Consider the following 13,052-nt stretch of genomic DNA (forward strand, 5'->3'; position numbering starts at 1 on the left):
GGAGAAGATTTCATGATATCTGAAAGCGCACCTGCATCCTCAGCACGCCAACCTTGAGGAGCCCAGCCACTGGTGTCCCATTGTCCACTGACATCTCAACTTAGCTGCCCAGTTGTTGGCCACCCGCTTCTAGCCTTCTGGTCTGAGCCTGCAGCCTCTTCGTGAAAGAGTTCCCCCATTCACTTGCATTCGGTGCCCGATGCTGTGTTGGCACTCTGCACCTGGGCACCTCTGTGCTGCTGATGGTGTGTGTTTGATGCTTCCTCCTGCTCCCCCCCCCCCCCAGTGTTTGTCTTGAGGTTACCCTACAATACTGCTTTTACTTACCTGGAATTGGCATGACTTTGAGTGCCCTTGGCTCCCTTGGTTAACATTGGGCACCTGAGTCCGAATTTGATCTCTGTACCTGGCACGCTCAGTGCCGCTGGTGGTGCAGTCTCAGTGGTCAGGATTAGCAGGGCACGGCGTGCCCCTACTTTTTCAATTTATTAAAATCCATTTCCCTACTTTTTTATTTTTAAAATGTGTTCCATTATGGCAGAAATAGCAAAAACCCTGTCTGTCCCGAACAGCCCGTTAGTGGCTGTTCGGGACAGACAGGGTGGTCAGAGAAGGAAAAGGACTCTGTCTTTTACTTCTTGCCTAGAGAAGACAAGGACAGTATCGCTTCTACTGCTCTGCCGTAGGCTGCCGCCCCCTCTCTCTTTCTCCCTCCATCTCCTTCTGTCTTGCTCCTCGTCACAAGCTGAATGAACACTGTGACTTAAAAAAAGGCACTTACCCTCTCTTTCCTTTCCGTCATTCGTTCCCCTGTGAATTGGATCCAAAAATCAAAGAAACACTTTTACTCGAAATGTCGTCTTTTTCTGACAGCCTCGACACGGAGAGAAAAAAAGATTCAAAATATGAAAAATAACGAAATAAAGCAAGATAGAATGGTCGCAAAGTGGGCAGATTGGTTTTATTCACACCCAAACACATTAGCGCCACATTACAGAGTTTGCCAGTGAAGTGCTACTTTCGTTTTCTCATCTTTCTTTGAACAGCATTGTTTTCCCCAGGTGAGAAAGTGCACCATTCGTAGAGGTACTGCAATACCTGGTTGATGTGTGGAGTGGAAAACGTTTAATGTGATCCTTATCAGCTGTTTTCCTTATTTTAGTTTATAAACGTGTACTGTGGCTCTGTATTCAGGGATGTGATCTTTTTAAACTATACTGCTTACGTTTTGTAAGGATATAAGCAATGGGCATTGAAACTGGTCCATTTTGGGCCCTGTAGTCATTTCCTCAACTTTTCAGGCAAAAATACTCATTGATTGGTTTGTAGCTGAAGGTAATGCTAGTTTCTCTCAGTGGAGCAGTATGCTGTTCAGTGGTGGAGAGGATGTAGCACTATGGCCAGAGGTGCCAAATTTGGAACTGGGGAACCAGGTTCAGCTTTCATGACCAGTCCACCAGACCACTCTCCTGAGGGAGCACATTCCCATGCTAGTCCTTAGAAGACCCCGCTAGACCTTAGAAGCCCTGGTGTCTTAGTGAATGTATGACGTTACATCACATACATTCACTATGCATGGCTTTACAACGCGGTCGCTACAATGACCATGTTGTTACCACGTGTGCCATTACATCGCAAGTCATTTCAACAACTTGCTGTAGGGGGCGCGCTGGACTTAGGAATAGTATTAATTACTATTGCTACTCCAGTTTGCGCAACAGCAGGGAAGGTGTTGGATTTTAAATCCAACACATTCCCTGGTGTTGCACGCCCCCTACAGCAAGTTGTTGATACAACTTGCGATGTAATGGCACACTTGGTATCAAAGCGGTCATTGTAACGACCGCGTTGTAAAGTTAAAGCGTTGTGTTTACAGCGTTGTAAATGCTGTTTCCTGTCTTAGCACCACCAGTGAAGCCTAGCGGTGGCAAGTGTGGGTTAACCTTGAAGGTCTGTCTACCACAATCCATACTGAAGTTTATCCCCAGTCTTGTGGGCAGGCCTACGAAGCAGCATACCGTAGAGCAAGAGCGACTCTGTCTCTGAGATCACAGGACCCTTGAGGCCAGTTCACCTCAACCATTGGTACCTCAATTGGCCTTGTTTCAGCAGTAGTAGTGCAACTCGCCAGGGATCCGCAATGCAGGATTTTTACCCACACCAAACTAAGTTTGCAAACTTCCCGGTCTCTCTGCTTCATGCACAAGCACTTTTAATATGTACTGCCTGCTTTGGGGGCACTGGAATAATGCAGCAATGGAGGACAAACTGATGTTGCAGGGTTGACTAAATTATGCAGCAAAAAAAAAACACTGCAGCGTTATGTGGTACATTTCCTGATACTTTAATATTTTGGCATTTGTACACATACTAACAGTTTCTGCAAAGATTTTGCCTCAGTAGTACTAGTGTAATATGCAAATGAAGGAGTGAGAAAGGTGAGCAGTCAACTTACGCACAGGGCCCTCCTCTTCTCAGCAACACAAGTCATATTTTAGTAACTTTTGATCCGTTTGAGCTACAAACAATTTTGTAATTAAGTTTGTCAGAATATGCAGCAGATGATGCATTATGTGGCAAATATGGCAAGCCATAATTATGTGGAAAAAATTTGCGAACTAGGATATTTTGCCGTTCATGTTTGAACTGCTCTTGTGGAAAAAGGGAGGAGTAGTGCTGATGATAGAAACTCCATGGCTCAGAGAGAAATGGTTTGTGATTCCACTTTCAAGTGTGTATATGACAATTTGTGTTTGGAAACATATCCCACTTTGTGAATGTATTTTAATGTCAATAACTCATATTAAACCTTAAATAAACGTGTATGCATAGGTTGAATAAAATAACGTACTAAGATGTAACAGGTCAGTGAAATAACAAACAATACTAAAAATGTGGATATTTTGCTCTTTATGTCCAAACGCCTGACTCTGTCCACTGACCCATTCCTCAGGTTATTCTCGCCCTCTGATTTCATGACAGGACCAAAGGCTAGCATCATGCATCAACTTTTATTGTCAGCTCCTTTGCAGCACTTCAAAGTATTACGTCATAAACAATAACATTCCAGAACAAGAATGTCCAATATATATATAAACTCCAACACAGCAGCCATCTTCCTCATTAGATTGCTGCTCCTTGGCAGATAAGTACTTATTTATTTATTTAAATTACATTTATAAAATAGTAAGACAGTGTAGAATGATCATTTTTAATATGATAATATTATGAAAGTGTTAGAAAGTAAAAAAAAACAATTTATGGGTGTTTATTAGCGGTAGGGAATGATGGGGAAATATATTGGATATTATTTTATTTTTTAGACAGGATCGTGAGGTGGTAGTAAGATTTTAGGTATTTTTATGAAAGTTTAAAGTAAGGTCTAATTATCGTTGCAGCGCAGGCGCTGTTTGGATTTGAAACAATAGAAGATGGGCGCGTGTAAGCGTGAGGTTTAACAGATGAATAGCAGCACGAGCATTGTTTATTTATAATGAGAAATTTCCTAGTTACCACAAAGGAAAGTTTCAATTCTATTAAGGAGGCGGAGGCGAGGATTTTGCTAGTCCTTTCTCCATTTTATTGGACAGCAAGTTAGTAGTAAAAGAAAAAACATCACATCCAGGACTACCCAAACCAACATGGCAGCAGTAGCCCTGGTAACGTAACAACCAATCAGAGTCCAACAGTTCGTATATATGGAGTCCCAGCTGTTAGTCCTTCCTCTTTCGTGGGAGCTGCCGCAGGGAAGAAGTCATCCAACCACTAGTCCGTCTTTTGATCGGAGCCTAGGGAAGAGAACAAAATAATAATATCTCGTCCAGAACAATGTCGAAGAATTCAAGAACATTGCAATGGAGTAACATAATGAAATGCCGATAGAGCTTAATCAACATTGCACAGCTTATCAATGAAAACATTAAAAACTCAGAAAAAGGTATACTCCCTTAGACGAAGTAACAAATCATAGTCCAGTTACGGGAGGGCAGGCTCGATAAAGCCTGGGTGGGAAAATCCTCGCCTCCGCCTCCTTAATAGAATTGAAACTTTCCTTTGTGGTAACTAGGAAATTTCTCATTCTATGTCAGGGAGCGGAGGCGAGGATTTTGCTTGTTCAAAGCCTACTCACCACCAACGACGCAGCCTCATGGATTGGCTTAAAGTAGAACTTTTTGAAAGTCGAATCTGAGGACCAATCCGCTGCATTCATGATATCCTCCAGGCGTCCACCTACCTGAATAGCCTTGGAAGCCATTGCACCTCTAGTGGAATGAGCCCCAAAGTCAGTGACGCTAATTCCAGCTTCAGACATTATCCACCTGACCCATCTGGCAATGGTGGGAGAGGAAACTGCCTTGAACGGCTTCTTGACCGCTATAAGTAATTGTCTTTCGCCCTGAGGGCGGAGCTCAAGAGTAACATCCTCATATGTCTTAAGGCAACGAACAACACAGAGCTTTGGCGAATCTGGGAAAGCCGGGTAAGTTACTGACCTGGTATTACATTTAGTTCTTCTTGAAACAGTAAATGTAACCCCTTCTGGGGTAAAAACCCTGGCTGACGCGTCCAGTGCACGAACATCTGAAGCACGTTTACATGAGATCAAGCAGAGGAGAATCGCTAATTTGGCCGAAAGCTCCTTGCGGGAAAGGTATTGATTATCCTGCCAGGACTTTAGAAAATTCAAGACCACATTAACATCCCACAAACCTGAATAACGAGGTTCTGGGGGCGCGAAAGGCGAATACCTTTAAGGAGTTTACAAACCCAAGGGTGCTCACTAACCGGAGAGCCATCAACGAGGGCATGCCCAGCAGAAATTGCCGACCTGAAAGAATTAATGGTGCTATACGCCAATTTCTTTTTGAAAAGATCAGCGAGGAAGTTAATCACGTCGGTGACAGAGGAGCCCATGGGATCCAGGTGTTTTCCCACACACCAACGAACCCATCTGTTCCATGCTGATCTATACCGCTTAGTGGTGTTAGGAGCCCAGGCTCCTCGAATGAGGAGCTCAGCGTCTCTCGAAAGCGAGTCACAAGTCCAACGTCCCCTGAAATCCTCCATGCCATGAGACGTAGATGGCCCTGGAGAACCAGCGGATGCGGGTGACCCAATGGATCCGTCAGAATGAGGTCGAACGACGGAAGCCGAAGAGGCTTGTCCCAGGATAGTTCCAAAAGAGAAGGGAACCAGCATTGAGCTCTCCAGATTGGCGTGATCAGAATCAGAGAAGCTCTCTGCCTGCGGACTTGAGCCGCCACCCTTTGAATGAAAAGGAAAGGGGGAAACGCATAAGCTGGAAACAGGGACCAGTCCTGTAGGAAGGCATCCACTGCTTCCGCCCCCAGATCCGGTTTCCAGCTGTAGAAACGGGGAAGCTGGGCGTTCCACCTGGACGCAAATAAGTCCATTACTGGAAGACCCCAAAGGTCCGAAATTCTCTGAAACACTGAAGGATCCAGTCTCCAGTCGCTGGCATCCCGGAAATTCCTGGATTGCCAATCCGCAACCGTGTTCAGATCGTCCGGGAGATACTCCGCCGTGACAGAGATCTGGCGAAGAAGGCAATAGTTCCAAAAGTCTTTCGCAAGTTCCGCTAGAACCTTGGAGTGCGTGCCTCCCAACCGATTGATGTACCTGACCGCAGTCGTGTTGTCCATCCGAAGAAGCACACAACACGAAACCTTGGTCGAGGTGAAGGAGCGGATCGCGAACGAGCCCGCAAGGAGCTCCAGACAGTTTATATGGAGGTGAAGTTCCTCCTCCGTCCATCTGCTGCCCACCGAGAGGGAGCCGCAACGGGCGCCCCAACCCTGGCGACTGGCGTCTGACTCGATCACCAGATCCGGACGGGAACCGAAAATCGCCTTCCCGTTCCAGGCATCCATGTGATCTAACCACCAGAGGAGTTCCGATCGGGCTTCCAGATTCAAGGAAATCAGTTCCGAGTAAGTAAGACCCTTGCGGAGGTGAAAAGCCTTCAGTCTCTGAAGAGCCCTGTAATGGAGAGGGCCTGGAAAAATGGCCTGGATCGATGAAGAGAGTAAGCCCACAATCCTGGCCAGTTGGCGGAGGGATACTCGATCCCGCCGAAGAACCTTGCGAATCTCCTTCTTGATCTTGGAGATCTTTTCGGAAGGAAGGTGAAGAGTCGCATCCGTAGTTATGATCAGAAAGCCAAGGAAAGTAATTTCCTGTCGGGGAAAGAGGTCCGACTTCTGGGCATTGATGATGAATCCCAGAGACTGAAGGAGGGTTATAGTAACCTGAAGAAGATGAAGAAGGAGGTCCTTGGACTGACACATTAAAAGAATGTCGTCCAGGTAAACAATCAGACGAATCCCTAGGGTCCGGAGATGTTCTACCACTGGGCGCAGGAGTTTGGTAAAGCACCAAGGTGCTGAGGAAAGACCAAAGGGAAGCGTAAGAAATTCGTAAACCTGATTCCTCCACAGAAACTGGAGGAATCGACGATGAGGAGGAAAGATTGGAACCGAAAGATAAGCATCTTTCAGGTCCAAGCGAACCAACCAATCGTTCTGTAACAAAAGGTCCCTCAGAAGATGGATGCCCTCCATCTTGAAGTGTCTGTAAACCAACCACTCGTTGAAGGAGCGGAGGTTGATTACTGGTCTGAACCCTTTGCCTTTCTTTTCCACCAGGAAGATGTTGCTGAGGAAACCGCTTGGGTGAAGCGCCGAGGGGATAATGGCGCCTTTTTGTAACATCGCCTGAACCTCTAAATCGACAAGTTCTTGGTCTGAGACAGAAAACACTAGAGGACGAGGACGAGAAAGCTGAACAGGGGAACCGTAGAATTCGATGTGAAACCCCTGAACTGTCTCCAGCACCCAAGGATCTGAAGTTAATGACGCCCAGGCCTGGGGAAACAACGCTAACCTTCCCCCCATTTGAACCAGAGAGATGATTCGAAATCTTACCATTAAATCCTCTGGAGTTGGACTGGAATCCACCACGTCCTTTGCCCTGGCCTCTGCCTCCTCTGGAGGGGTAAAAGGTACCCTGTCGTCCATCGTTCCAGCCGTTATTTCGTTTGTACTGGCCTCTATTGGGGCCTTGCTGGACCTGACGGCCGGAAGAGCGACCCCTGCCTCTGCCGGCCCCGCCAAAAACCTTTCTGGGGAAGAATTTTTTCATCGAAGCCTGAGCCTTGTTCAGAGCCGAAAAGGTTGCCACAAACTTCCCCAACTCCTTAACAAAGGGGTCACCAAACAAAGCACCCTGTGCAATAGGGCCTGCCTCCGAAGACGACAACTCCCCTAATTTCGGGTCAATCTTAAGCAGTAAGGAACGTCGTCGTTCTGCAGAAAGCGCGCAATTTGCATTACCAAGAAGGCACATTGCCCGTTGCGACCAACCAGCAACGTCATCAACAGACATCGGTAAGCCCGACTCCTTAGAACGTTGGGCCGTTTCAATAATTTTAGTGAGAGGGCCCACCACATCTAGAAGTTTGTCTTGACAGGCTTTCCATGACCTATCAATACCCTTTTTAGGGTCTTTGATATATTTGGCAAAGAAGGTACACAACTTGGGATCAATCTCAGGGGTGCAAGCTACTCTAAAGGGAAGGGAAGGGTGAGGGCACTCAGAGCGCAGACGGAGTCGGACATCCTGAGGCAAAGGCTGTCGAAGCTTAGCTGCGACATAATCAGCAGTAGACTGCTCAGGAAACCACTCCGATGACCTAGGTCTTACAATAGTAGATGGGTCAAACATATTAGGAGGCGCAAGATCACCCTCCGTAAGACTAGGAGCACTGGGCTTAGGGCGCCAAGATCTGCTCACATCAGAAAAATCCTCTGAGGAAGCATCCTCATCCTCATCTACGTATTCGTCCTCCTCATCATCTCCCTCAATGGGGAACCCTTCCTCCGGGTCAAGGTCCTGGGTGGCAAAACCACCAGTCTCTCCGGGTGAGTCATCCCCCCGGTAGGGTGCGCTTCTAAGCGTGCGCGCACTCTTACGGAACACTTCAGATAATTTACTGAAGCCCTCCAGGTGCCCCGCGTCACGCTTCCTGGCCGTACGTGGTAGAGCACACGGAACACCACTGGGCCCTGCCCCACTGTCCCCAAAAACACCAGTGTCATTCTTAAAAACATGGGCTGACAGTCTGTTTACACTGTCCTGGAGAGGTGCCAGAGCTTGGGCTATCGCCGAAGAGAGAAGCCTGTCAACCTCTGCAGGAGGTTGTAAAGGGGTCAGTTGTGGCTGAACAGTAGGAGCCACCATCTCAACAGTTGAAGGACCGGACTGCATATTAGCAGAAAAACTGGTACCCATACACAAACACCCCAACTAAATACAAGGGGAAATCCCTTCACACAGGTACCAGGCAGGCTAACACAAAAGAAAAACTGAAACACCAAAATTCTGACAGAAATTATAATTAAATTCACAAAATTTCAGTCAGAAAAATACTTCTTGCCGTCTAAAACGGCGTCAGTGTGAGGGAAGAGGCCGAAAAATGACAGAAGCGCAGTGCCTCAGCGCGTTTCTACTCAAGCGCGAAGAGCGCTGAGGAGAACAGCTGATCGGCGTCAGAAGCCGACACCAAGATCGCGCACGCGCGAAGAATGAACGCTCGGGCTGAAAGCCTACCGCGTAATAGAAACACAGCCTACAATAAGGCAAAGTCAAATACAAACAATCGCTATCAAATAAAGCTGTCAACAATCACACAAAAACTGCCACGACAAAGATATGAAGAGCGTGACTTATCTTGCCGAGGCAGCAATGGAGAAAGAGGGAGGACTAACAGCTGGGACTCCATATATACGAACTGTTGGACTCTGATTGGTTGTTACGTTACCAGGGCTACTGCTGCCATGTTGGTTTGGGTAGTCCTGGATGTGATGTTTTTTCTTTTACTACTAACTTGCTGTCCAATAAAATGGAGAAAGGACTAGCAAAATCCTCGCCTCCGCTCCCTGACATAGAATTCACACGAAGCTAAGTGCGCGTGAAGGAGAAGGGTTCCTTACCGCGAGGACACGTTGTGTTGAATCACGTCTTGTGAAAACGCTTCACGTTATTTCGCACGTAGCGTTGCGATGCACGGGGGACATTTTTGAAGTAATAAAATCTTTTACTTGGGAAAGTTGAACTTGAAGGTTTTCCGTATCGCGTCATCACGCACGTTGCGTAGTGACACGTGGAGGCCATTTTAGAAGCTGATTTTATGCGCAGTTTAATTAACGCTGAAGGAGATATTTGACAAACAGCTGTTAGTCAGCTGAATCGGAGCGCACAGAAGTTACATTAAAAGAAATAATATTAGAGCAGTAAGGTTAGAAGCTCGTGTGATTTAGTATTTTAGGAATAGTAGTTAGAGGTTTTAATTTAGATAGTAAAAAAAAGAATTTAGTTTTAGAAAGATATTTTTTTAAAGAAAGGTTATTATAAGTGAAGATGGAAAATTCAGAATGCGAACATTCTTCTCAGACTGCGGATGGAAATTTGAGGAAGATTGTTCGAGTGGAAATGAGGTCCTCAATGAAAGAGGTTTTGGAGAGCGTGCTTAAAAAGAGCTGTGGTTTGCTCAGAAGATGAATATTGGTCAATGGAGGAAGGGGAGGAGGGAGATGAGAGGAGATATGGAAAAAGGGCAAGGAAAGAAAAAAATATTGAGGTAGGAGTAAGATTTTTGAAAGGTAATAAAGGTGAGCTTAGTGCCACAAATGAGAAGGGTGTCCTAAGCGGCACAAAAGAGGGTGTCCTAAGTGGCACAAATGATGGAAATGGACAAGAAGAAGAACTCTTAAACCAAGAGTATGGAGAGGAGGAAGATGAGTTTATACTAGATGATTATATGGATGATGAGTGGGATCTAGATGTTGACAAAGTGGCTAAAGAAAGGAAAGAGAAAGGTGTAGTGAAAGACCCACAAGGTGAAGATATGTTTAGCCCAGATTTTATACGTCATCCAAGGAGTTCAGAATGGTGGCTGCTGCCACATGTAGCAAGTTTTTTGAAGCTTTGGATTAAAAGGCCTCTTGAAAAAGAAGCAAGAGCAGTTATGAGGGCAGAGTGTTCACGTCCAGTGGTGGATGGTAAAGCTTGCATGTCCCCAGATCTAGATCCTGATCTGATAAGTTATCTTTTCAAAATGGGAAGAGACCCTAGGAAGGGTTTAGAAAGGGCGCTTAAACAGTGTCAGGATAGGTTGCTGGATGTCTTAGGACCTTTGGCTCGTATTTTAGACATGGCAGAAGAAGCGGAAATGAAGAGCGTTGAGATAGATAATGAGCTCTTAAGAGGCTGGGCTCAAAGAGCCATTTGTATTTTGGGAAATGCAAATTCATCATTATCTGCTGAAAGAAGGAAAGCAGTTCTGATGAAGATAAGCCCAAAATTGGGTGATTTTGCAAGAAAAGAACCAAAAGAAGATACAAAGGGTATTTGATGATGGTTTAGTGAAGGGAGTTAGTAAATATGTAACAACCTTCAATACTTTAGACAAGGCGCAGAGTTCTCTTAAAAGAGTTTTTTCAAGAGGAGTTTTTGGAAGGACTGGGGCAAGAGCCCATTTCCCTGGCCGAAACTTCAGTAGTGCTCAGTACCAGTCGCAGGGATGTGCGACATTCAGAGGGTTTCAGTCAGCGACTGGTTTCTACCCTTAGACAGGAAGAGGTGGCAGAGAGCGACAAGGCAGAGGACGTGCGCAATTCTATCAAGGATCACAAGGTAGGTATGAGGATCAATTATGTTTAGAAAAATGGAAGTTAATAACAAGAGACAGTTGGGTCATTCAGACTGTAAAAGGTTATGTAATATAGTTCGAGAAGGAGCCTTTTCAATTGGAGGAAACAAAGCAGTTAGTTTTTCAGAGGTATCTGCAAGAAGTTGTTGCAGAGGAAGTGAAGGAGATGTTGAGAAATGGGGCAATTCAAAACATTACGGAGAAGGATCGTGGTTTCGTAAGCACTGTTTTTTTGGTAAAAAAGAAAGAAAAGGGATGGAGGCCGGTTATAAATTTAAAAGGATTAAATCAGTATGTAGTGTAGAGACATTTCAAGATGGAGGGGATACATCTGTTAAGGGACATTCTACAGGAGAACGACTAGTTGGTGAAATTGGATCTGAAGGATGCGTATTTCACGATTCCGATTGTGAGAGAGAGTCGGAAGTATCTGCAATTCAGATGGATGGGAGAGCTTTTCCAGTTTTATGGTCTCCCATTTGGTCTAGCGTCGGCACCTTGGTGTTTTACTAATGTGTTGAGACAGGTAGCCACGTTTTTGAGAGAAAGAGGTGTGCGTTTAATTATGTACTTAGACGATTTTTTATTTCTGTCTCAGAGTCGGGAGGATTTGAAGGAACAGTTGGAACTTACAACGAGAGTCTTGGAGGACTTAGGCTTCATTGTGAACAAGGAAAAATCAGTATTGAAACCAAGTCAATGTTTGGAGTTTTTAGGATTTGTGATAGACACGGTGAAAAAGACTCTAAGTCTTCCAGAAAAGAAGGTGACGAAGATAAAGTCAGAATTGAAGGGAATTGTGAGGAAAGAAAGAGTGTCTTTAAGGCGTTTAGCAAGGGTGATTGGATTATTTTCATCTTCAATTCAAGCGGTTTTTCCAGGTCCACTTCATTACAGGGCCTTACGTAGATTGAAGGCAGAATCCCTGAGGAAAGGTTTGTGGTATGGGGATCTCGTGGTTTTATCTTCAGAGGCACGAGAGGAGTTGATATGGTGGTTAGGAAATCTGGAGGCCTGAAATGGAAGGGCGATTTTGGGGATTTGTCCAGATTTTGTTTTAGAAACAGATGCAAGTCTTTTTGGATGGGGAGCATGTTTAGAGAACCAGGAGACAGGAGGAAAGTCGTCCTTGGAGGAGAAGTTAGATCATATAAATGGATTGGAAATGAGAGCAAGTTTTTATGCTTTGCAAAGTTTTGGAAGGAAATTAAGGAATGTCAATGTCTTGTTAAAGATGGACAATGTTACGGCAGTCCGCTATATAAACAAGTTGGGTGGAAGCAGGTCGAAGAATCTGACTCAGTTGGAAGAAAGGATTTGGAATTTTTGTTTAGAGCAGAAAATAGGTTTGAAGGCAGAATAATATTTCCCAGGAAAGGAGAATATAGTGGTGGATTGGAATTCCAGATATCTGACGGATTACAGCGATTGGAAGCTGAATGTAGTGTATTTCAGGAGAATTTGTCGGATATGGGGCCCACTGGAAGTGGATTTGTTTGCGTCAAGGCTGACATATGAACTGGCAAGGTACTACAGTTGGAGACCGGATCCCTAGGCAGAAGAAGTGGATGCATTTCAACAGGATTGGAGCAAAGTGAAGAGTTATGCATTTCCTCCTTTTGCAATGATTCAGAGAGTCTTGTTGATGGTGAGGAGACAGGGATGTCAGTTGATTATTGTGACACCTTTTTGGGGAGGACATGCGTGGATGCCAGGATTTCTGGAAATGGCTATAGAGGAACCTCTGGAAACGGAGGATGTTCTTTTAGGGGCAGAAGGAGATTTTCATCCTCTGGTCATGGAAGGGACTTTGAGCCTTCTTGTTTGGAGGATTTCAGGAGAGGCATGCATTTCAATGGACTTTCAGAACAGGATCAAGAGTTACTCCGTGAATCTTGGACTCCAGGAACCAGAAAAGGGTATGTTGGAGCATGGAAGAAGTGTGTTTGTTGGTGCATGGAATGGGGTTTGGATCCCGTGGAGGTATCTTCCATAGACTTGGCAAATATTTAGTCTTCTTTGTATGATAATTGTTTAAGTTATAGGACATTAAACTGTTATAGATCTGCAGTTCATAGTTTAGTAGGTGGTTGTTCTATAGGTAGAGAGCCATTGATCTGTAGAGTAATGAAGGAAATAAGACTGCGGAGGCCACCTAAACCTAGATATAATTGTCTATGGGATGTAAATAAGCTTCTTCAAATGTTTGAAGTTTGGCCAATGAATAGATTTTTGGATAACAAAAAGTTATCAGGCAAGTTGGCAACTTTGTTATGTCTCATTTCTTTTAGGAGAGTTTCGGATGTTCAAGCTTTAGAAGTAT

General features: G+C 45.0%; 1 protein-coding gene across 1 annotated transcript; it reads right to left on the bottom strand.

Moving 5' to 3' along the window:
• Nucleotides 1-3,697: 3,697 nt before the first annotated feature.
• LOC147748215 (uncharacterized) lies at nucleotides 3,698-8,310 on the bottom strand. The gene is made up of 2 exons (XM_086936396.1): nucleotides 6,945-8,310; nucleotides 3,698-3,788 (listed from the first exon to the last, which is right to left on the bottom strand). Exons 1-2 carry the CDS (start codon nucleotides 8,308-8,310, stop codon nucleotides 3,766-3,768), a joined length of 1,389 nt encoding a protein of 462 aa, XP_086792522.1. The 3' UTR covers nucleotides 3,698-3,765.
• Between the last annotated feature and the right edge of the window lie 4,742 nt (nucleotides 8,311-13,052).

Source organism: Lissotriton vulgaris, chromosome 1_1 (genome assembly GCF_964263255.1).
Source record: "Lissotriton vulgaris chromosome 1_1, aLisVul1.2, whole genome shotgun sequence".
Classification (NCBI taxonomy): Eukaryota; Metazoa; Chordata; class Amphibia; order Caudata; family Salamandridae; genus Lissotriton; species Lissotriton vulgaris.